General features: G+C 31.7%; 2 protein-coding genes across 2 annotated transcripts in view; both read left to right on the plus strand.

Moving 5' to 3' along the window:
- LOC127699829 (ras-related protein Rab-11B-like) overlaps nucleotides 1-18,215 on the plus strand; it is a 30,441-nt gene extending 12,226 nt beyond the window's left edge. Inside the window, exons 4-7 of the mRNA XM_052203202.1 lie at nucleotides 922-1,005; nucleotides 11,197-11,390; nucleotides 15,440-15,520; nucleotides 16,175-18,215. Of these exons, the coding sequence (XP_052059162.1) occupies nucleotides 922-1,005; nucleotides 11,197-11,390; nucleotides 15,440-15,520; nucleotides 16,175-16,284 (469 nt within the window). The 3' untranslated portion in view covers nucleotides 16,285-18,215. The remainder of the gene's footprint in view (nucleotides 1-921; nucleotides 1,006-11,196; nucleotides 11,391-15,439; nucleotides 15,521-16,174) is intronic.
- Nucleotides 18,216-25,445: 7,230 nt separating this feature from the next.
- LOC127699830 (uncharacterized) overlaps nucleotides 25,446-25,599 on the plus strand; it is a 31,493-nt gene continuing 31,339 nt past the window's right edge. Inside the window, exon 1 of the mRNA XM_052203204.1 lies at nucleotides 25,446-25,503. The gene's annotated coding sequence lies outside the window, so the exon portion shown is untranslated. The remainder of the gene's footprint in view (nucleotides 25,504-25,599) is intronic.

Consider the following 25,599-nt stretch of genomic DNA (forward strand, 5'->3'; position numbering starts at 1 on the left):
GTTGTACTACAAGGTTCCATATCACAAAGGGAAAGCTGGGTTTGAGTTTGGGGGTAATTGCCTTAAACGTTTAGGAATTTGGGGCCAAAAAGGGGCCAAAAAACAAGCATTTTTCTAGTTTCCAGACAATAACTTGTGTTCAAGTGTATGGATCTCGCTGAAATTGTACTGCAGGTACCATACCACAAAGGGAAGGCTGGGATTGAGTTTGGGGGTGATGAATCATAAGGGGGTTCAAAAAATTTTTGGGGGGGATTTTTTTTCCTTTTTTTTTCTTTAAAATTTTCCATTTTAAATTGGTTATTTCTGATTTATATATAAAAGCAAATAATAATGATATGGTTTGAATAGGTAAATTAAAATTTTGTAAGTTCTTAGACCACATTCATTCTGTGTCAGAAACCTGTGCTGTGTCAAATATTTAATCACAATCCAAATTCAGTGATGTATCAAGCTTGAATGTTGTGTCCATATTTGCCCCAACTGTTCAGGGTTCGACCTCTGCGGTCGTATCAAGCTGCACCCAGCGGAGCATTTTATTGATAACTATTTTTGGCAAATCTATAAATTAATAAAATGTAAAATGCACAGTAAAAGATAGAACACAAGGTCATTAGATTGAGAAATTTTAGACTGGAAGTTACAGTACAAGCAAGGTGGTTCAGTTATAAATCACTCTCAGAGAGGGAGGGGCCTCTACAGTGATCATAAGCAAGGTGGTTCAGTTATAAATCACTCTCAGAGGGGGAGGGGCCTCTACAGTGATCACAGTCAAGGTGTTCAGTTATAAATCACTCTCAGAGGGTGGAGGGGCCTCTACAGTGATCACAATCACATTGCAACTCTGAGGTTGTCAGTTCTAATGTAGAATAATATAATCTAGAAAAATAAACACATTGATAGTTACATTATTTCTTTCAGAAATATGGTTATTAAAGGCAAAACAATAAGGGCCCAGATATGGGATACTGCTGGACAGGAAAGATATAGGGCAATTACTAGTGTGTAAGTATAGGTAAATATAGATTCTACCACTTCATCAAGTATGATATGATATTTACCCACTAAAGACAGTTCAATTTTTGAATTTGGAATGCAAGGCTTGCTGAGCTTTTTAAATATTTAAAATTTAACTGACGAGAGTGAATAAATATCATATAGCACAAGATGCGGTGGTGGAATCTGTTTCTTTAATGATTTTAAAATGATATGCTGAAAAACTAAATCCTTCTTTTCGAATAATCTGCAAAAAGATGTGTTCTTTCTATGTGACGTCATCAGACATGGTCTCCTTTTTTCATGACGTCTCAATAGGAAATTTAGAGGAAAGCAAGAAAATTTGACTTCATAATAGAATATTGACCAATGACAAAAAATGACTGAAGAACTGAGATCAAACAAACCACAGGTTGATTAAATAAAAATGATCAACAGGTCAGAAAAAGGATAATTTGTGAGAGAATTACAGAAATAATTACAACAGCCAATACTAACTACCTAGACACTTGTTTTTAAATTGGAACAAGGTCATGACAGTATTATATTATTATAATATGGGCAATAATTTGGTATTGGGACCGTTTCCGATAATGATAGAAAAGTGATAAAATATTGTATTTTGTTGAGAGAAGTTGTCGCTCCACCATCAAATGCTATTATTTCTATTAAAATATAGGTGCTTTCTAATCTTCTCTAGAGAGAACTTGAAATAAACAAATATTGAAGATTATTTGGCCACTTTTGTATGTCGTTTCTTAGCGTTATCTTTGCTTCAGAAGTGCGTAACGCTGCCCGATTTAAAGATAATCGTCACCTGCAAAATCGAACTTTTGCTTTCAAATAATAAAGAACATCGATCAAAAAGAATAGTCAGAAGAAATTGCCGAGAACTATAACTATTTTTGTAGCAGGTGTAAGAAAAGTAGCGTTACTTTGGTTTCCGATTTCGTAACGCAAATTTTAGATGGTGTAGTCTGCTTTATTGTAAATAAATTCTTCATAACAATATGCAAATATGAACTCTCGCGAGATGTTCAAACAGGTAAATCAGTGATTATTTACATTCTAGTTTTGTTCTTCGTAATAATTAAGTTAGAAAATGACGTTATCGTTATGTGTTACATTTCACACGAAACAGAAGTCCAGTTATTTACTTTTTATTTATTAAAATTGTTTTTGTCGTTCAGTCCAGATCATTTCCGGTCATACGTGAAACATGTGGCGAACATGTGATTAAGTGCTTACGGCCGGGTATATGAAATATTAGGTTTAAACATCGTTTTTGTTTCCAATGGGATAGTAGCAAGCACATTCTGTAGACTGTTTTCATATTGTTTAAAAAAGGAAAATACAATTTTCAAAGAGATAGTGACAGGGGTCTATTATTTTTCCTACGTGCATAATGTTACATACTTTCTTGAGTGAAAATAAATGCCCAATGACTTGACAAAATCGATTTCTTATTCGAGGGACGTTACAACACACTTTGTTTCCGGATAACGATGAAAAGATTCCTTGGGGAATTCATTCAACATTACGTCTCTTATCATTCTGCCGATGCTCGTTGAATTGAGTTTGCTTTAGCAGTAAATTGTACTTGATATTTTAGGTAAATGAAGATAATTTAAAAAAAAATACATGTTGATATACCGTTACACTTGGAATGTACAGAGTTGGTATCTTTGTCACAATTTAGTTTTTTTAATTTTAATAATACTCAGCAAACACTTTTCAAAATGCAATAATATTGTCAAAGGAGAAGTAAACTTTTACCATGCATGACTTAAAAGGAAGTACTTTATCGATTTTAGCCCACTAAAGAAGTTAACATGTGGAAACCATGTAGATGGTGTACAGGTCACAAATATCACATGATGCCTACTATAAGATTTTAGTTCCAAGTTAAAAGTCTTTTTACTTTACTGGATTAATAGGAATTTGACATTGGAATAAATTGTATAAAACTGGAATTTCAAAACCAATAATTACATTTTTTTGGCTAAAACATCAAGATACAACGATTATGGTATCCTGTATTAATTAAGAAAACGTGGAAATTTCTGAATAAATTGCACTATTATTTTTTCAAAACAAACACATATTTAGGAGTTTTATAGTAATACTATTACATTTAAGACAGATTTCAACCAGAGATGCAAATCTAAATGCATAAGTATGCCAGTAGTAAATCAATACATGGAAACTGCCAATGTTGTATCCAGTTCAGTTGTATGCGTCACAATTTCATAGCTTTTCAAAAGTGTTATTTCCCTTCAGGTAAGTAGTGCCGGTTCACTGCCTACATGGCCAATATATCAAAACACTTTTCTTTTCAACTTAAAAATAACATTTTGCTTTGAAAATATGTTCACCTATATCAAATTTGCCATGATAAAACATTGCATGAAATAACATGTCACTTTAATGTTGACATGTGAAATAAGCTTTTTACAGTTGCCCTTGCTGAAAGGAACTATAGGGTTCTGTTTAATCTAAGGACTTGTGACTTTGAAGATCGGTCATAATTTGTATTGAATGATAAGAAGTTACAATCAAACTTGTGACCTTTAGAGAAACGAGCCCAATAACAACTTACCAGAATTTTTTTTTAATCAGATTTATATATTTGTGGTCACAAATTTTGGAAAGAAATTGAGTGAAATAAACCGGGCTATTCTTTTTGGTATATCAGGTTTTTGGTTATATTTCTGTAATCCATGGTACTTAATTGTAATTTTCCAGCAGTTGTAATGAAAGGGTGTGAACAATTATAGGATTTTATTGAATTTCTATACACTCGCAAAATAGTGTTTTGTATATGGAATCTTGTCTATATAAAAAAGAAGATGTGGTATGATTGCCAATTAGACAACTCTCCACAAGAGACCAAATGACAAAGAAATTTACAGCCTAGCTATAGGTCACTGTACGGCCTTCAACAATGAGCAAAGCCCATACCACATAGTCAGCTATAAAAGGTCCTGAAATCACAAATGTAAAACAATTCAAACTTTTATTGGATATAAGAAGATGTGGTATGAGTGCCAATGAGACAACTCTCCATCCAAGTCAAAATTTATTAAAGTAAACCAATATAGGTCAAAGTACGGTCTTCAACACGGAGCCTTGGCTTACACCGAACAGCAAGCTATAAAGGGCCCCAAAAATTACTAGTGTTAAACCATTCAAACGGCAAAACCAACAGTTTAATCTATATAAAAACATGCAATTTTACAAAAAGCAAGGGACAGGATGGACGTTACAAGATACTACTTATAATGTGGATAAAATTGACATCAAAATCATTAAGGATGGCATATTTTGGTATTAATATTGATTCAATCATAGGGTCTTTGCATCGGAAATAAACACATTTATTCTAAAACCAGTTATTGGCATGATACAGGTTATGTTCTTCTCATATATTTTATGATGGTATGATACTAAACCCCTAACGGGAGGGATTGTACTTGATTTTCATATGATGAAGACCTAATCTTTTAATCAGTTTAATTGAGGTTTGGAGCTGGCATGTCAGTAACTGCTAGTAGTCCTTTGTTCATTTATGAATCATTGTCATTTTGCTTAGTTTCTTTTGTTACCTATTCTGACATCGGACTCGGACTTCTTTTAAACTGAGTTTTACTGAGTGTATTGCAATGTGTTTCTTTTTTATATGACCGCAAAAATTTTTGCAGTCATATATTGGTATGACGTTGGCGTCGTCGTCGTCCGGCGTCGTCCATAGACACATTGGTTTCGCACTCTAACTTTAGTTTAAGTGACTGGATCTCTATGAAATTTAACTATAAGGTTCAATACCACAAAAGGAAGGTTGGGATTGATTTTGGGGGTTATGGTACCAACAGTTAAGGAATTAGGGGCCAAAAAGGGGCCAAAAATAAGCATTTTTGTAACTTCCAGACATAACTTGTGTGTTAGTGTATGGATCTCTCTGACATTGTACCACAAGGTTCCATATCACAAAGGGAATGCTGGGATTGATTTTGGGGGTAATTGCCTCAAAATATTAGGAATTAGGGGCCAAAAAAGGGGCAAAAAACAAGCATTTTTCTAGTTTCATGACAATAACTTGTGTGAAAAAGTATGGATCTTTCTGAAATTGTACTACAAGGTTCCATATCACAAAAGGAAAGCTGGAATTGAGTTTAGGGGTAATTGCCCGAAACGTTTAGGAATTAGGGGCCAAAAAGGGGCCAAAAATAAGCATTTTTCTAGTTTCCAGACAATAACTTGTGTTCAAGTGTATGGATCTCTCTGAAATTGTACCACAAGGTTCCATATCACACAGGGAATTCTGGGATTGATTTTGGGGGTAATTGCCTCAAAATTTTAGGAATTAGGGGCCAAAAAAGGGGCAAAAAACAAGCATTTTTCTAGTTTCATGACAATAACTTGTGTGTAAGTGTTTGGATATTTCTGAAATTGTACTACAAGGTTCCATATCACAAAGGGAAAGCTGGAATTGAGTTTGGGGGTAATTGCCTGAAACGTTTAGGAATTGGGGGCCAAAAAACACATTTTTCTAGTTTCCAGACAATAACTTGTGTTTTAGTGTATGGATCTCTCTGAAATTGTACTGCAAGGTACCATACCACAAAGGGAAGGCTGGGATTGAGTTTGGGGGTGATGAATCATAAGGGGGTTCAAAAAATTTGGGGGGGGGGGATTTTTTTTTTTTTTTTCCTTTTAAAATTTTCCATTTTAAGTTGGTTATTTCTGATTTATATTTAAAAGCAAATAATAATGATATGGTAGGAGATACACACCAAACAGGATGTGTAAATTATTATATAATAAGTATTGTGCAATAGCAAGAAATTTTCAATTGCACAGTATTGCACAATAGCAAGAAATCTTCAATTGCACAGTATTGCGCAATAGCAAGAAATCTTCTATTGCGCAATAGCAAGAAATATCCAATAGCACAATATTGCGCAATAGCAAGAAATATCCAATAGCACAATATTGCGCAATAGCAAGAAATTGTCAATTGTGCAGTATTGCGCAATAGCAAGAAATATTCAATTGCACAGTATTGTGCAAAAGAAGATACTTCGTATAAATTGCTTATTTCTTGACCAATTTCAATGGGGTTTTATTCTTGAATTCTTGGGGTTCTTTAATATGCTGAATCTTACCATGCATGTATTAAGTTTTTGGATTTTGGGCCCCGTTTTTAAATTGGTCCACATTGAGGTCCAAAGGGTCCAAAATTAAACTTTGTTTGATTTCATCAAAAATTGAATTATTGGGATTCTTTGATATGCCGAATCTAACCGTGTTTTAGATTCTTAATCTTTGGTTCCGTTTTCAAATTGGTCTACATTAAGGTCCAAAGGGTCCAAAATTAAACTAAGTTTGATTTTAACAAAAATTGAATTCTTAGGGTTCTTTGATATGCTGAATCTAAACATGTATTTAGATTTTTGATTATGGGCCCAGTTTTCAAGTTGGTCCAAATCGGGGTCCAAAATTAAACTTTTGTTTGATTTCAACAAAAATTGAATATGTGGGGTTCTTTGATATGCTGAATCTAACCATGTATTTAGATTTTTGATTTTTGGGCCCCGTTATCAACTTTGTCCACATTGAGGTCAAAAGGGTCCAAAATATAACTTTGTTTGATTTCATCAAAAATTGAATTCTTGGGGTTCTTTGATATGCTGAATCTTACCATGTATTTAGATTTTGGATATTGGACCATAATAGGTGAATGTCCAATTTTAAATTTTTAAGTTCTTAGACCACATTCATTCTGTGTCAGAAACCTATGTTGTGTCAAATATTTAATCACAATCCAAATTCAGAGCTGTATCAAGCTTGAATGTTGTGTCCATACTTGCCCCAACTGTTCAGGGTTCGACCTCTGCGGTCGTATCAAGCTGCGCACTGCGGAGCATTTTATTCTATATTGACTTGAGGTAAAGGGGGAGGGTTGAGATCTCACAAAACATGTTTAACCCCACTGCATTTTTGCGCCTGTCCCAAGTCAGGAGCCTCTGGCTTTTGTTAGTCTTGTATGTTTTTTAATTTTAGTTCATTTGTATGTTTTGGAGTTTAGTGTGACATCCATTTTCACTGAACTAGCACACAATTTTATTTAGGGGCCAGCTGAGGACCACCTCCGGCTGCGGGATTTTGTCGCTGCATTGAAGACGCATTGGTGGACTTCGGCTGTTGTCTGCTCTTTGGTCGGGTTGTTGTCTCTTTGACATATTCCCCATTTCCATTCTCAATTTTATTTTTATCACTAACATATTGGATGTTCCAAACATTAACATGTTTGATGGATCACGCTGTTTGTTTTGTGTTCAATAAAATTTAGAAATTTAAAATGTCCTGCATCTTTCGAATTGAATCAAAAGTGAGAGCTGAGAAAGTGCCTCCCAACACCCCCATACATTCAGTTCTGGAACAGCCCTTTATAGAAAAGTACATTATATAAGATAAGTAGCACTAGCTAGATCTTCCAGTTTATACAGTGCTTGAATTTTCTGGTTAGTGACGCATAAGCACAAAGTGTAAACCATGCAATTGTGTTACAGAGCTAGCTAGCACACTGCATTGGGTTTCTAAGGGTTAGTAGGCACACATATTTGTTTAGGGGCCAGCTGAAGGACGCCTCCGGGTGCGGGAGTTTCTCGCTGCATTGAAGACCCATTGGTGGCCTTCGGCTGTTGTCTGCTCTATGGTCGAGTTGTTGTCTCTTTGACACATTCCCCATTTCCATTCTCAATTTTACATGTGCTACATATAAAAGTGTATAAGAATTATAACAAAAAGCAAGAGAAAATACATTGGTAGTCAAAATCAGTTGGCGCCCAAAAAATAATTTATTTTACAGGGGTTCAAATTAACATTTGGTACTGGAAGGTCCAGGACCTTTGACACTCCAAACTGAAAGGTCCACAACATAAATCCCAGGTCCTACTTTATTTGAAATATTTCATAACTCAGTAAGATACAAAATTATTGGTAATTATACCATTATCTCAGGGCTTACACTACTTCAGAATCATAAGGAGAAGTGACTTCTCTTTTTTAAACTGATAGGGAGAAGTGGTGAGACTTGAAAGAGAAGTGCTCACTCAAGGCGCTACAATGTTTGATTTTTACTATAATATAAAGGCCTATATCTATCTTTTTTTTTATATTGTTCAATTCATAACCGAGTATACAATTAAAGTAACAGTTCAAATTCATAGCTGTTTAAGTTCATCATATGTTGCACATTTATATTAGTTCCTCTCTTGTTAGAAACTACCAACTAAATATCTAGCACTAATAAAGAAACAACCTTTTTTTACATCGAAAAAGAAAAGAAAGTGTGGAATGCTTAATTTTTCCCTTTGGGATTAATATTCTTCTGTCAGATGTTCCATTCATGGGTCCGTAGTCTTATCCTTAGAATCCGGATTTCATTCATAGCTGGTCCGTTTCCCGACTGATCAGTAGTTTGTACAAATATTTCAATGGCGGACGAGAAAATTTACAAAAATAAACTATGTTTGAAACGCTATTTGGAAGGGAATATGACGTTTTTAATGCAATGAATGGATTACAAATTTACTTAAGGCAACTTTCATCTTTTTTCATCCTATCTTATTTTTGGGAAATATTTTTACAAATTTAAATGTAACGTCACTTTGTGTGTTTTTTAGAATTTCAAATGTGACGTCACTTTGCGTTGATGCTTTGGCTAACTCGGCTGTGTATTTTTATATGTTGGATTAAGTTGATTTATGTAATGTATCCGTTTTTATTCTGTAGTTAGTCCCCACTTCGTTTTTATCATGTATATCTATTATATAGTCATTTTATAAAATTTACTGTTTGCAAAATTATAAATTACTCTAAATAATAAGGATGTTCTTGTCCCTGGCAGAAAACCCTGGCCGTGTTAGGCACAACTTTTTGGAAGTTTTGGTCCTCGGTGCTCTTCGGCTTTGTACTTGTTTTGGCTTTCAAGCTTTTTTCATCTGAGCGTCACTGGATGGTCTTGTGTGGACAAGACACACGTCTGGCGTATTGAATTTTAAGCCTAGTACCTTTTGTTAGCCATTATTCGTGTGTTTCTTTATTCTATATGTTCTCCCATTTATTTGTATTGTGGTCCTGTCATGTGATGTTGTCGTTTTGGTGTTGTGTTTGACGTTGCTATTAAAGCGGGAGGTTTGGCATGCCAAAAAACCTGGTTCAACCCACCATTTTTTTCTTAAAATGTCCTGTACCAAGTCAGGAAAATGGCCATTGTTATATTATAGTTAGTTTCTGTGTGTGTTACATTTTTAATGTTGTGTTTTTGTTGTGTTATTGTTCTCCTCTTATATTTGATGCGTTTCCCTCAGTTTTAGTTTGTAACCCGGATTTGTTTTTATCTCTATCGATTTATGAGTTTCGAACAGTGGTATACTACTGTTGCCTTTATTCATCACTTCTAATGGGTTAACAAACTTATTTTGCCGACAGTTAAAATGGTTTGAAATAAACTCTCAAGGGGTATACCATGTCAATAGTAATATGGCTTTGAAATGACGATACTGATTATTAAAAAGGTCGGCAAGTTAATTTTTATTTTCTTTCAAATCGAAGGTCCGTCGGGCGTAGCTACATAGGAAAAATTGCACCATATGTTTTCATATGTTTAACATATGTTTTTCATATGTTTGAAAACATATGTAAACATATGTTTAGGCCCGACATGAAAACATATGTTTTCGAACATATGAAAAACATATGGAAAACATATGAAAAACATATGTTTTGAAAACATATGAAAAACATATGTTGCAATTTTTCCTGTGTAGTAACCAAAATGTAAGTCCCATTGCATTAGTGGAAGGTCACGGACCTCGGACCACCGCTAATTTGAACCCCTGATTTTAGTGACACCCTTGTTTCTATATTCTCATAGTTTTTATTGTCTATTGGAAAAAAATTATCAAAAACAGTCCTAAATTTAAAAACCAAAGTTATAAGTAACATAATCAAGAAAAAGTTTACTGTTCAGATTATTTTAAGCTGATTTTCCAATAAAATAAAACTAAAAAAAATGCTTTCGGTTTCTTATGGTTTCCTGTCGCATTTAAAAAAACCTTAATTTAACATTGAAAATAGATTTTAAATATTAACATGAAGCAAGTAACACTAGTAATTGTGTTCATTTATGTCTTTTGAAATAAATTGTGCAAAATAAAGAAAATAAAGTTTTGTTCCCTGTTTGTTTTCCTGTCACGAAAATGGTGAATCACAATGGATTAATTTTTGCTTGAAAAACCCACTTGTTCCATTAATACTATTCTCACACCAACACAACCCACAGAATAAACGTTAAAGTTTTAGAACTTAAAAAAAAAGATACAAAAAGAAACCAAAGGCCGAATACCAAATTATTGCCCATATACAGATTCTGTGTCCATGCTTCACTTCTAAGGATCTGACAATGCTCACTTTATTACCTCTTTGTTGTCTGGTGTTCGTTTTAACCATGTTGACAGCTTCATAAGTATAATATTTTTCAAGTTTTTAATCAAATTGTCAGTTTATATGCATTTGTAAGGTATATTTCCTTCTAAAAAACATTGGTCACACATTTCAACCAAAATTAAATTGTTATAAAAAGATGTATATGAGTGAGATACACATCCTAACAAAAAATTATGGTGGTCTTTGCATGTGGCCAAAGTAGCTTGAAGTAAAAAGTTTTAAGCAAAAAATTAGTCATAAGACTCCACAATTATAACACACGATATCACTATTTGACTTATAAATGAATATGAGCTTGTTGAAATTGTATTTGTCAGATATTTTTACATATTTTGTCATCAAAATTTTATTTTTATTACTCAAGAGTAAATTTCACTGAATTTAAGGTTCAATATGGACCCTTTGCCAACCTACTCCTTAGGGCTATTCCATTAAAAAGGAGGTACTAGGGTCGGAAGGCAATTTTTAAGTACCCCCCATGACCAAGAGGAATGTACCATGTATCTTAACACCAACCAACAGGAAGTCGTTTCATAATAATACAAGAAACAACTGGAATATATCTAACTTATTTTTAAAAATACCAGTTTTTATTTTGGCAATGTCTATTCTGTGGAAATGTTCGCAATAATAAAAACATTGCAAAAATTTCTGAATTTGCAGTACATTTTTATGTAATATTTTTAGCTATTACAGACAAGCTGTTGGTGCTTTAGTAGTTTATGATATTACGAAGAGACACACGTTCGAGAACCTACAGAAATGGCTGAGCGAGTTACAGCAGCATGCTGATCCTAATGTTTGTGTTATAATTGTCGGTAACAAAACAGACTTACGTGAGCAGAGAACGGTCACACACGAAGAGGGCAGAGCTTTTGCAGGTATTTTACCTGTAATTAAATCTGTTTTGGAGTAAACCATTATCTAGTTCTATGAAAAATGGCTCTGACTTGGATATTATTTTTTTGGCTCATATATTAAGATGCTAGATGAATTAAATATTTATAGATACTTTGATTTTAGCAAATGTTGTAACAGCATAATTAGGTAGTATCTTTTGAATTAGCAAATTTATCTCCTACTACAATGATTGATATCAAAGAATATAAATCAATCCATTGAAGTACATTAGATTGTCACCTATTCTAGTTTTATATAGAATTGTCAACTTTCTTCTAAATAGATGTTTCAGATGTTCCTGCAACTATTATGACACAAAATCTGAGGAAATTACTTGCAAGTCATGAACATTAAAGTATAACTTGCAAACAATTTTTGAAAAGTCCTTGGACCATACTTCCACATGTGCAGATCTTGAGTTTTATTGGAGTCCAATTTAGCACCTCAGTTCTCCAAATGTTTCATTGATTTAGTATAGTTCATATTTTACTCGAGTAATGATAGGACTTATGTTTAATAAATGTGAAATTGGTTCCTTTAAGTTAGGTCATGTAAAAAAAGGTGTCAATTAAACACAGTGTGTTTATGTCATCCATTGTCCTGCTAAGTGACAGGTAACTATTTTGCATCAGATGTCCATTTTTTTCGTAATGTTGTTGATGACAATGGGTTTTATCATAGAATGTTGATTTTGACCTGATGTTTACAATGATAACATGATAACATTTTCAAGTTGTAATTAAAACAAATCAAAGAAGCAAAAATCACTAACAATAAAACAAAAACTTTGAATTTCTGCTTATATTTTTACTGCTCAAAGGGGGACAACTGGAATTCTTTTTTTTAAGATTTCCAGTGTGCTAACATTGAGCATGATATTAATTTTTTTTCTCACATGCTTTTCCTGAAAATCAGAAATAATCACAATATATGAGGGATGAGAAAATTAGATATGACACATAGAAAAAGAATAATTTAATGGAATTAATAGAAGATAGATAGAAATAGAATCACCAATATTATTAATTTAGTTGGTTTAGAAAAATAACACTTTTGATTGATTAATTATTTATTATTAAACCTTGGACAACATGTCATGTGGCAATAGTATTTTTTTTAAATTGACATGGATTTATAGCATCGTTTACTATTAATTACAAAATTCAGTATGTTCAGTATGAGACTGACACGGTGTAACAGTCATGACAGTGGTTCACATAATGTTTTCACCAATAGATAGATTGATTGATTGTTGGTGTTTAACACCACTTTCAGCACTATTGTCTATATCTTAGTGGTCAGTCTTTATTGGTGGAGGAAGCTAGAGTATCCAGAGAGAACCACTGTTTGATTTCATCCTTATACATATGCTCAAAAGGAGGAGGAATACTTGATTAAGGATGTTTGCTCCTCTGTTTTAAAATAACAAGCTTTTAGTGAAGGACTATTATAAATTGATAGTTTATAAATAAAGGAACCTAAAAAGCAGAAACAATTAAAGGTTTGTGTCCTTATTTTTGAGATATAATCATTTGAAAATTTGGTAGGAAATTATTCTCTCTAGCATTGTCTAGACTTTTCATATTTAACATTGGCTCCTTTTTTCTCACAAAATCTTTGAAAAAATAACAAGGATGTTATAAGATTTTCAAAAATGGCCTTTTAAACTATATGTAATAAAGTTATAAAAAGAAAAGTAGGTGTAAGCGGGCAAAATTTTTATTGGCACTACATGGATAAAACTAGAGGATTCCGAGTATCTGACAAAAAGTCAAAAACAAGAGTAGCGAACATCTTAACATCTGTCTATTACTGATTGATATCTGTCCATTTTTGGTTGTATTTTTCTCAGCAACTTTAAATCAGAGCTTCACGGAATTAGGTATCAACCTTCATGTTATAAAAATAAGGAGATGAGGTATGATTGCCATTGAGACAACTATCCACCAAAGTTCAATTAAAGTGGATGTAAGCAATCATCAGCTTTAGCATGCTTGACTGAGTGATGCATTTTCAGATTTAACTTCCTGTTAACCGTATACTTATGTATTTTTACACATAATGGCCATGTATGAAATTTTCTTTGCATTTTTCGCAGGAAGTACAAATGAAAGCATTCTGAAATATTGAATCAACCTTCATGTGAACATGTTATTCTGTGTGATGGTTTTTTTCCATCCAGCACTCATCAACAACCTGTCAAACAGAATCCTTATAGGGATGTGTCATTAGGCCGCAATAGATCACAATTCAACTTGTTTATTCCCAGTGATCTCCCCAGGCCATTTTAGCGTCGCGGCCCCGCGATGCTATATTTTTTTACTGTGACGCTATAATAATTTCCGCGACGCTCTAATTATTTTGAGGACGCTATTTTTTTCTTGTCTGCTCTTAAATTGCTGCAATATCGATGTCCTAAATTTCGAACTTTCATCGAATTGCCGCTTGTGATCATAAAAATTATATCACCTTTAATTGTAATCCCTTCAAATCGGACATAAGAGGCAATTAAATTGATTAAATAGGTGTTAATTGCCCTTTGGGTGATAACTGTTTGGATACCGAATACCCCAAGCTGACACTTATGACATGACTGATAACACGAGAAATCATAAACAATTCGAAATCTACGTTTGAATCAAGGCAAATTCGTCTTCTAAGAGAAGAAAAAAAAAACGAGCGAACTTAACAGGCTGGTCGTTTAATATTTCAAGCTAACAACTTGTAAAGAAGTGTTTTCTTTCCATTCCGGTACTCGAGAGCGTACATAAAACATTTCGGTTCTGGGCAAAATAAGTTCTATACTTCATTAGAACGTGATGAAAATTGCCTTTAGGTAATGTTTCATCTATTTATTACAGTAAAACCGTGATATATCCATCCAATTCGCTTCTCAAACATTGTTTATTTTCGTAAATTTTTCTTCGACCGCCATTGATATATTTGTACTAATTACGGATGGGAAGCGGACCAGCTATGATAAAAATCCGCATTTTTACGGTAATAACTACAGACGCAGAAACGGCACAGCTGACAGAATAATAATGATCCCAATGGGGAAAGCTACTCATTCCACACGAATTTACAGACTATTTGTTAGATCTCCTTGGAATTTGTATTTATTTCTATGTAAACGCATTGTTTCAATTAATTTACTGATTAAAGTAGTTTAACAATGTTAAAAACATATATCTGTTTGAAACAACTGGGACTGATACATTGAGTCCCAGGAAATAATGAATTTCATAAACATGATAAACAGAATAGTTTTTAATTGAAATGGTATTACTATATGATACTTTCTTTTCCTTTTTGATATAAAAGAAGTTCTCTTTTGTACTAGATTTTTAGTTGGTAGTTTCTAACAAGAAAAATATAATTCTGTAACTATAAATGAATATTAAAGAAATAAACTAAAAGAACAGTTATACTTTAATTGTATTCTCAGTTATGAATTGAAAAAAATCAACATAACTTAAAAGAAAGAGAGCATCGCCGCGACGCAACAAATGACATTGAAAAATAAATACACAATTTTTTTTTACGCCAAATGTGATGTTATCCAAAATTCCTGGGGAGAACACTGTATTCCTATGAACAATACCAATAATCATGTGTTTACTTTTATAATATTCCTTTAATGGGAGAAGAGTGTATCACAAAATTATAAAATCTCCACAGTACATTAAACTTACCGGGTAGAACTGGGGATTCATTTCTTTTCGTGGATACCAATTTTTATGGATTTAGGAAAAACTGTATTATCGTGGATATTTGATTTCCTGTTTTTATCAAAGTCTGCATACAAGCCTAATGAAAATTTGAACTTCATTGAACATTTATATTCATGGTTAATTTTACCCCCGAAATCCACCAAAATCGGTATCCCACGAAAAATAATGAATTTAAAGTAATACTTATAATTCGAAGTAATACTGACTTTTATGTATGAAATCTAAAAATGTAAAAACCGGAATTGTACACTGAATTTCTACCATTAATATTTTGTTTTTTTCCCTTTTCTATTCAGATGAAAGACATTATTCATTTATTGAAACATCAGCTTTAGATTCATCAAATGTTGGTGAGGCATTTAACAACCTTTTAATTGGTAAGTTATTAATTACTGAATTTCTTACATGTTTACCCATATTATGATTGATTGATTGATTGTTGGTTGCTTAACGTCCAGTGGCCCATATTATGTGTCCTGTCACAGATGTAAGGGCATGTTGTATAACCCTTGAACCATTTGTTTACTTTGGAATGTTTTGCATTGAGGTTACACTCCTCAAAAGCTCATATACATTTCACTTTGACAATCCTCAAATTTTGAAACAGTTACATAAAGCCTGATTACCTCCACACATTTGCACTTTATTGACTTTATTTAGAGTTTTATTTAGATTGATTTTAATTGAATTCCATTGTGATAAATGTCCGTAACATTTTAATATATATTCTTTGTAGATTGGTCATAATGATTTTTGATGTCCAAAGTCAAATATTTCATGTTTATCTAGGATAAGAACAAATTAAACAATACATCTATTATATTGGTTCTGCAAAGTGGAAAGAAGGGTTTGAAATTTTGGCTGTCATTGAAAAACATTGTATGTTCTCAAAAACGAAGTAATATTAGTTGTTAGCATTCATGTGTCACTGGACCATTAAAGACATATTTTAGAATTATAACTTTCCATTATAATCTTTATACACATTAATATACAAACATGACAAATGTAGAATACTTCTTTGTTGCCAGATATTTTCAAGAAACAAGTTGAGGAATCTGAAGCTAAAGCTGATAGTACATCTAGGGTTGTGCCTAATGACGATTCAACTAATGAAAACAACTCAGCATGTGGCTGTTAACCAATCAGAGAATGTTTTACAAATGAATTTGAATGTAATCTGTGAAGTGATTGGATAATATCACGATGGGATATACAAAATGAAATTATACAAATAGCATATACATGGAATCAGTTATTAATGCTGTATTCAAGTAATTATTCATTGTTGAATCTTACTTGAAATATAGATTAAAACATATCTCAGCTGTTAACATGGTTGAAAGAAGGAAATAATGAATACTTTAATTCAGAAGTTATTGTGTGCATTCATTATTGTGATTATTGAACACACAAATGCAAGATCAATTATTGCAATTTTAAGAAATACAGCATATAAATAATACTATCTAAATTTAGATGGGACTTTTTGTTTTTGTGAAACATATCCCAAGGCAAATATGCAATAATTTCTGAATTTGCAAAAACATTATTGAAAAAGAGATGAGATTTTCACTATTGGTTCTTTCATCCTTAACGTTGGGAAAAATGATAGTTTCAAAAAATGTTTTGATAGATATTAAGACACTTGAAACTTTGATAATGGAAACTTAGGAACATTTTGTAAGCAACTAGAGGCGTAAAAAAGAATTAATTTTTTTGATTATTAAAGATTTGAATTAAAATTGACAGGTGGCATGTATCATTCAGGGACATAGATTGATTTGTAGGTTAATTTACTCAAAAAGACTGAGTAAAGGTCAGTTGAAAATACATTCATCATTTACTAAGGAACTGTTTCAACAATTTAGATTGAACACAAACTAAGTGCATTTGATGTCATTTAAAATGTAAAAATTCATGCAATATGTCCACCTAGAATCCATTTTGAATTTTTTTCCATTGATTTGCTGTCACTTTGACATATACCTCACATCTTCTTTTATTTTTATTAATGTATGAAGTACATAAATCAGGGGGATACTTGGTTAACTATTTACCTGTATATACTACCTTTTTTATATTTTTTGATCAACATGACTATTGGCACTTGCTTATATTAAGACCTGGGGTCCCGGTCATAAAACTTACTCAGTACTCGGAGTACAATATTTGTGCTCTAAACATCAAATCCAGTATTTTGATTGGTTGATTACTGAGTCCGAGTACAAAAATCATACTCAAAAGTTTTATAACCGCAAGGCCTGTAGTGAAAAGTAGTTACCTTTCAATCATTATAGATAATGATTCGTCTGATTGGTTAGAAAATTAGAGTAAGAAATATCATACCCAATGTAATTTTTCTTTTGAATTTTACCAATCTTAAGTTGAATGCTAAAGTCACTACAATTAGATTACCACCCAAACTTATTAGTTACTGTAAATTCAGAAATTATTGCGTTGCATTTATTATTGCGATTTTTTAAGAAAGGACAAGAAGGCTTGATTTATTATTGCAATTTTAGGAAAATTTGCCGACAGATAGATGTATCCTATATCAGAATGTGAGTTCTAATTATTTTAATGCTAACCCAGTCCAATTATTCTAATTAATAAAACATCGAAATAATTTCTGAATTTACATTACACCATATGAAAGAATTAGAAAAACAGAAAGAGTAAAAGTTCTGATTGAAATGTGTGTCAAAAAGTGTGAAAAGTACATTTTATTTTTATCTGTTACCTTGAACCTTCTGTTCATTTTGCATCATAAATTAATCATTAAATACATGTATTAGAATTAGACTCTCCAAAAAATTATGAATACCTCTGTAAATAAATGTCATTCCCAGATGCAAGTTTTGAAGAGAAGATGGATTTTGTGCAATGACTTGGGGAAATTTTTCTGCACAATATTTGGTCAAATTTAACAGGAGGAGAACTTTGGGGGTTACTTTTTCATACCATTACAGAAGTCATGACATAAACAAGCTTGTATCAACCATGAAAACAGCATTCACATGAAAGCTGATAGATTGTAGCAAATTTCAAGAGTAAAGATCTGATTGTCAAGTTTAAGGTGGTACCTAACACTACAGGGAGATAACTCTGTAAAAATCAGCTAAACGTTTTAATTACGTTGTATTGTTAAGGAAATATTAAGCTTCTCAATGATCAAAATTAGTGTTTGTCAAACTGCTATATAACCAAAGAAATTTTTCTGATAAAGTGGTTGGTTCAAATTTTTTGAAATTTTTATATTTTTGTCAAAGGGTCAAAGTAAACATTTTGTCAAAATTTTAGGAAAATTAAACGAGCCAAATTAATGTTAGTCAAGGTGTTGGGTACCACCTTAAAGCTTTATTTCTGGTCATAATAATATATTTGGATTTATTTTATATCACACATATTTGTATATAACATTTATATTTGTGACTATGCATGTATTCTATTATATTTGCTTTTTATGCTGTTTTTGATTTTTGGGGGTTTTGTTTTATACAATAAATTTTTGACTGTATACATTTAAGCTAGTCTTTGTATTTGGAATAAATATGTTGTATTTTATAGGGAATAAAAAGTAGTTCCTGGTCTAATGATGATACATTGTGAATAATAAATCATTTTCTAAATTTAAACTTTTTTGTGAAACATAAAAAAGTTCCTTGTGTTTTCAGTGCTTTCTGGTTTCATAGTACATGTATGTGTCATAGTCAAAAGATTATTTGAAATCATAAATGCATTGTATATCTAATGCTTATGTTAAGTTTAAAGTATGTTTAAGTCATTTGACTTCTCCAGTCAATTTAGTGCTAGCATGATTTACATTTATTTATTTTGATGAAGTGAATGTATAGTGATTTTTCTTCATCTCTATATACTTTTTATACAAATTTTGGCATTACAAGTTTTAATTGTCAGTAATGAAACTATTGACAAAAGACTATAAAAGTTATTTAAAAAATATTAAAGATGCATAGAAGAATAAATATTTCATGGCGGAATTTTTCTGTTTAGGAAAATATGTTGCCAAACTTTTGTACAAAATTTCTTGTGCACAAATATGTATCTACAATGCTAAAAATACAAATGTCTGTGTAAAATATGTTCGACGTAAAGCTTAGCTTTGTACTGTTTACTTAACTACAGCATATCTATCTGAGAGTGTACCAAAGACAAAGAACAATTAAGTTAAGTTTGCTTATTTAGCACACCACAAAATCTGTATGACCTTGTCCACTTCATTTGTATTATTTTATTAATCATATAATTTATTTAAATGAGTAAGATGCAACAGTAGATAACCAATTTCAAAACTCTTAAAATCTGTATTTGTTATACAAACGGTAATGAAAAGATCTGATGGAATTGCATGAACTTCAAATGGAAGGTTGTATTGAGAACCATGTGAATTCACACCAGGTAAAATTGTCACTGTAGGTAATAGGATACAAGCATGTTTAGAGTTAACAGGCTATGCTGCTGTCTTCAGAAATAAAAAAAATACTTCTACTGTGAGTTGAGACACAGACAAATTATTAAATCCATATCCTTATGAACTGTTTCTAGAAAGAACCTTTAATTTATGGTAACATTTAAGCCGGATAGAGCTTAATAAATAAACTAAAGTTCCTTGTTATGCATATGAAATTAAATGTGCCTTAAACCCACGTTACTTTGTGTTGTGTTTCAATTTATCATAGTTCAAATGACTAAAATGTAGTTTACAAGTTTTGCTCTGATCTAGAATAGAAATGAAAAAATAGGCATTATGTACAATTTTTATACGCCCGTTTACGGGACGTATTATTGTATACCGTTGTCCTTCTGTCCGTCCGTCCGTCCGTCGTCAACATGTTGGACATTAACTCAAAAACGCTTTAACCAATTTGCATAAAACTTTGGTGAATTGTTTATATCTATTGATGTGAGCTCCCTTTCGTTTTTCATAAATTTTAGATTTTACGTTTCCAAGTTATGGGGTTTTATTCATTAAAAAAGGGGGATTTTCCAGTTTTCGGACAACAACTCGAGAATACTTTCACCAACTTGCAAGAAATTGTAGTGAATTGTTTATATCTATTGACATGATCTCCCATTCGATTTTTCTATATTTTAGATTTTACATTTCCGAGTTACAGGGTTTTATTCATAAAAAAAGGGGGATTTTCCAGTTTTCGGACAAAAAATCAAAAATGCTTTCAGCAGTTCTTATGAAACTTTGGTGAATTATTTATATCTATTGATGTAAGCTCCGTTTAGAATTTTATAAATTTTACATTTTACATTTCTGAGTTGTGGGGTTTTATTCATTAAAAAAGGGGGGATTTTCCAGTTTTCGGACAATAACTCAAAAATGCTGTCAGCAATTCTCATGAAACTTTGGTGAATTGTTTATATCTATTGATGTAAGCTCCCTTTACATTTTCATAAATTTCTAATATGACATGGAGAATTAATTGAACTTTATTTGTTTATAGTCTGACAACAGATTTACTAATTATTGCGCAACAGCACAGTGTATTGCACAACAACAAAAAATCTTTAATTGAATATAAATTCAATTCATATAACCAATTTCAAGTTCTTTGACTACATTTATTCAGAAACCTATATTATGTCAAATATTTAATTACAATCCAAATTCAGACCTGTATCAAGCTTGAATATTGTGTCCATTTTTGCCACAACTGTTCAGGGTTGGACCTCTGCGGACGTATCCAGCTGCGTTCAGCGAAGCAGTTTATTCAGTTTGTTAGGAATAGTTTCACATTTTTATTCAATATGCAGGATTTCTTAATCATAATGTAAAATCATATACTGTTACAATATTCCTCTGAAGTTAGAATTTTTTTTATCTCACTTATTTGTATCAAAATCATCTGAATCAAGATATTACATTGGGGAATAAACTGACATTGTTCTCCTAAGCAAATTTCCAGTGGATCAAAGAATTATGCTAGCAATTAGGGAGTTTTCATTTCAAGTTATTAACAAAATCTGCTTAAGTCCTCAATTTGGAAATACAAATTTCTATTTTAAGAACACCACTTTTAATCTGCACCAGTTTTGGAATATCAACAGCACCAAATTTACAGTACCAGATGTGCATTTAGACAATTAATTTCTCTTAAAGGTGATGATCATGGTCAAATATTTGAAAAATGTCTTTTAAAAGACCTGGTGCATTTGATATATCTTCAAAAGGTCAAATATAACTTTTGACATGGTGTAACAAAGGAATAACTGAGAAAAGTTTGACAAGAATCACACAGGCAGGACCCTTTGCATGACTTCATTCAGTCAATGTAAGAAAGAAATTTTTTTGTTTATTTGACCACCGAGGATTCTGATGTAGATTATATGCTCATTGATATCTTTCGCATCTCTTTGGCATACTTAAGCCTGATATATATATATATATATATATATATATATATATATTCAATGATTATTCCTTACATGGATTTATTAGATAATAATTATAGTTAAACTAAAGAAGGTTGAAATATTATTATGCATTCAATTTGATAGTTTATAATATTGGAAAGACAAAAGCTTAATATCTTTGGATAGCTAGGTAGATCATTTTTATACATTCCTAAAGTGAAAAAAGTTGTCAAGTATGATGTAGTACAACACATATCAATTATTCTATTAGACTGTACTGTAATCTTTTTGTTTTATCATCAACAGACAAAATTCTAACTAGTTGTAAAATTCTGCTATATTGGTTTTATTATAACTAATTAGTTATCTACATATTTTATATTATGTTGTAATTGTTAATTGCTATTGTTTACATTATTTATTATACATATCACTGAAAGGTATGTTATGTTTTGTATCAAAATTGAAGGATTAAAGTATATTTACAGATGTTCAGAACTGTTTTTCCCTTTGCCTTGTGAATAAAAAGAGTGATTCTAACAAAAGACTTACTTAAAGAAGGACACACTGCCTTCTTTCAAGTTGCAGTGCTCTGAAAACGTTTTCAGAATGGTTGCCCTGATAAAAATCCGCCGACATTTTAGGTACACTCTTTTTAACCAACAACGTCCCAGGGAGAGCAAAAAATAAAACCTTTTAGTTCTGAAGAGTCTATTCTATTAATCTATGCAGTTATGCTTGGACACTACTAAGGATTTGTATACTGTTGCATTTTGCTTTATAAAGAATCAGAATAAAGAGTACTATTTAAGTAGTATTTGATGGAGAGTTGTCTCATTGGCACTCATACCACATCTTCTTATATCTATAAACTTTTATAGGAAAATGTGCGCTTGTCCTCCATTTAACCTTCTTCTTGGAAGGTTTATTATAGTGTGGAAAGAATGAAACCCTAAATTTTTACCATTTCAGGTGTGTACACAACATAATTTATTGATGCTTGGGTACTGATATGATTTATAACATACATTCCATTTGTCCGTTCAAAGGTTTAGAAATTTTTCGGACACTAAGTTTCCAAATTCCGCAGGCAAAACTAACCTAATATGGATTTAGCTTTTCTTTAAAGGTCCCTTTTGATCCTGTAGCTCTTTACGAATTTCGGTTCTTATACACCTTTAAGTATCAAATGCTTTTAGTGTTCCTGATAAGGTTAAATAATAAAGAAAAAACGCTTTGGACGAATAAAATTCATAAAGTGTTGTTTTCTTTTTTTACATTATATTACGTTGATAACCATCTAATTACGATCAAGCTTGAATCTAAACAACTATTAGGATAGGGAAAGGGAACCAAACACTTATTTGAAGAAGAAAAAACATTCAACGGGTTATTCCAATTACTTACCTACATCCTTTACCAAGGATTACTTTTGTTAATCAAAAAAACTGTTTCCAATTGGGGTGAATTGTCAAAAATAAAAGGAATCTTGATCTCCCTAATTCATGTTGAACTCTTAGCTTTCAATAACACACGATATGATATATATAAAATGATACATTGTACACATATATCGGTTTCTCTACAACCATTCAAAGATTTGTAAAATTATTATGATAAAAAGTAACCTCTGAATATTATGTATAGGTGATTTCTACCAATGCTATGTGATTGAAATGTAATCGTTTACCCTGTCCTCGCGCTATAGTACACACACATATACATAAACTCTTGCAAAAGTATTCTTCATTTTGAATTTGAATACAAATCTTAAAATAAATAGCCTTAAATGAAGGTGTTCTCTTTCTAAAAACGTAAATGTTTTGGAGACTATCCTGGTCATATTTTATTCCATTAAACAACAAATGAAGGTTATCTCAGATTAAATTAGACACGCATTACGACAGTCAATGTCAATTCAGTGATTATAGAGGCTATATATTGAAATCCAATAAGAAGGTTGAAAAGCTGATCAAACAAAAAAAGATGGTCCCCTTGAGGGTTTATTTTTCATAAAACATCTCAGATATAATAAAAAGTAAAACAGGAATGGTCAGTTATTTTCGACTGTATAACATACATCACCATCTACCAACACATAGGAATTGACAATGAGGTAGGATGATAATTGAACATAACAAAAGGTATAAATAAACATTTGTCCATTGCAAACTTTTCATGTGTATGTTTCTCGCTGCATTGAAGACCCATTGGTGGCCTTCGGCTGTTGTCTGCTCTATGGTCGGGTTGTTGTCTCTTTGACACATTCCCCATTTCCATTCTCTATTTTATATAAACAGGTAAAATTAAAACACAAAATATATTTCTGAAAATTATAAAGAAGTGAAACTTTACATATGCAAATAGCCAAAAAAATGAAAACTTTTGAACCAAGGGACATAAAAGTAAATCAAAGGTAATTTCTTCGCTATTTATAGGGACGCCAATTCCATTTTATTGGAAGTTATGAAAAACTGCATGACATATAACAAATATGTACCATTGTCGTAGCGACTTTCCTTCCCTCTGTCCTGTGTTATTATTTTTTTTATACAAAAAGGAGTTTTACTCTAGTCGAGCATTACGACTGCTGCCACTAGTTGATCAGGACATGTTTACCTTACACAAACACTTGTGTTCAGTATCGTTTTTCCTTTTTTTATGGTTCATTTGCTAAGGATATCGTATGTATTGTTATACGGACTGTGGTTTGTTCATTCGTTTTTTTTCTTTTTTGCCATCGAGTTGTCAGTCATTCTTTGATATGGATTGATAGTCACTTCTTGATATATTATCTTGATAAGCAACGAAGTGACTGATTTGAGTACTTACTTTTTGTGTTTAATTGTTGTCTCCTTGTCAAAATCTCCACAACCACACAAAGACGACAACAATCGACACGATGAAATTAGTTTTATTGCTTTTATTCGAATCTCGTTAATTCTATTTTACATACCATGGGTTGTGGAAATAATGCTGATCGAAAAATGACTTACAATCTTTTGTCTATCCATTTGAATCAATTTTGATAACTTAAATTTAAATAGAAAAACATATCGAAATGTATGTAACAGCTGTGGATAGTATATTTTGAATTATTATATCAATTAGACTACAGTATTGTCGTTCATTTTTTTAATCTACAAGAAAAAAAAACAACAGATATAACGCTTTTTTTTTATCAAGTACATATTTAATATAATATGAATCATATAAATTTTGGAAATGAACTATAAATAATAAAACAATACTGTCTAGTTTGTACATTACAAGACAATGTAAGTGAATCTTGCACTATCACTCGATTTTCACTGAGAACAAAACTGGTACAAGCCATCCCAAAAACGGATAATATATGCATTTATAATTAATTGTTTGGTACTGTTATAACATATCACGTCGCAATGATATCGAAAAAATATTTGAATTGACAGAAAATTATCTAGATACGTGATATTAAATTCAGTTTCGGTATCTGGAATAATGATACATTTAACAATGAAGTGCACCAAAACAATTAAGGACCTAACCAAATAACAGAATATCTAATATCAGCTTAATCGAATCACTTCAACAAGTCGTCCATATGTGTCAATATTGAGGAAAAGATCATGATATGAATCAGCCTTTCTTGTTTGGTAGCTCCCTTAATCTCATGTTGACTGGATACATGACACACAAGCAGTCATTGAAATTCTGGTCATTGAGTTACAGGACATCATCAGTATATTTGATAGTGAAATTAAAGAACTTTAAATAATAATTTCCTAACAGGACATCATTCATATGATGATAATATAGATATATTTAGTATTTGTATTTTGATATGAAAACTGAAGTGCATTTATTACGAGGAAGTTTCAGTTTAATCTTGAATTTAGGTCATAATAATGAATCACATGATGATAAGTACTTGTAAATCAATCACACATGGTTATGAATATATTTTCATTTATTGCTTAAATATTGGGTAAGTTCATTTTCCTAACTGTCGGAATTACTTTTGTAAACATTTAGATAGATAATGATGATAATGATAACAATGATAAATTTTATGAAACTATAG

The sequence above is a fragment of the Mytilus californianus genome, unplaced genomic scaffold (genome assembly GCF_021869535.1).
Source record: "Mytilus californianus isolate M0D057914Y unplaced genomic scaffold, xbMytCali1.0.p SCAF_41, whole genome shotgun sequence".
In the NCBI taxonomy this organism is placed as follows: Eukaryota; Metazoa; Mollusca; class Bivalvia; order Mytilida; family Mytilidae; genus Mytilus; species Mytilus californianus.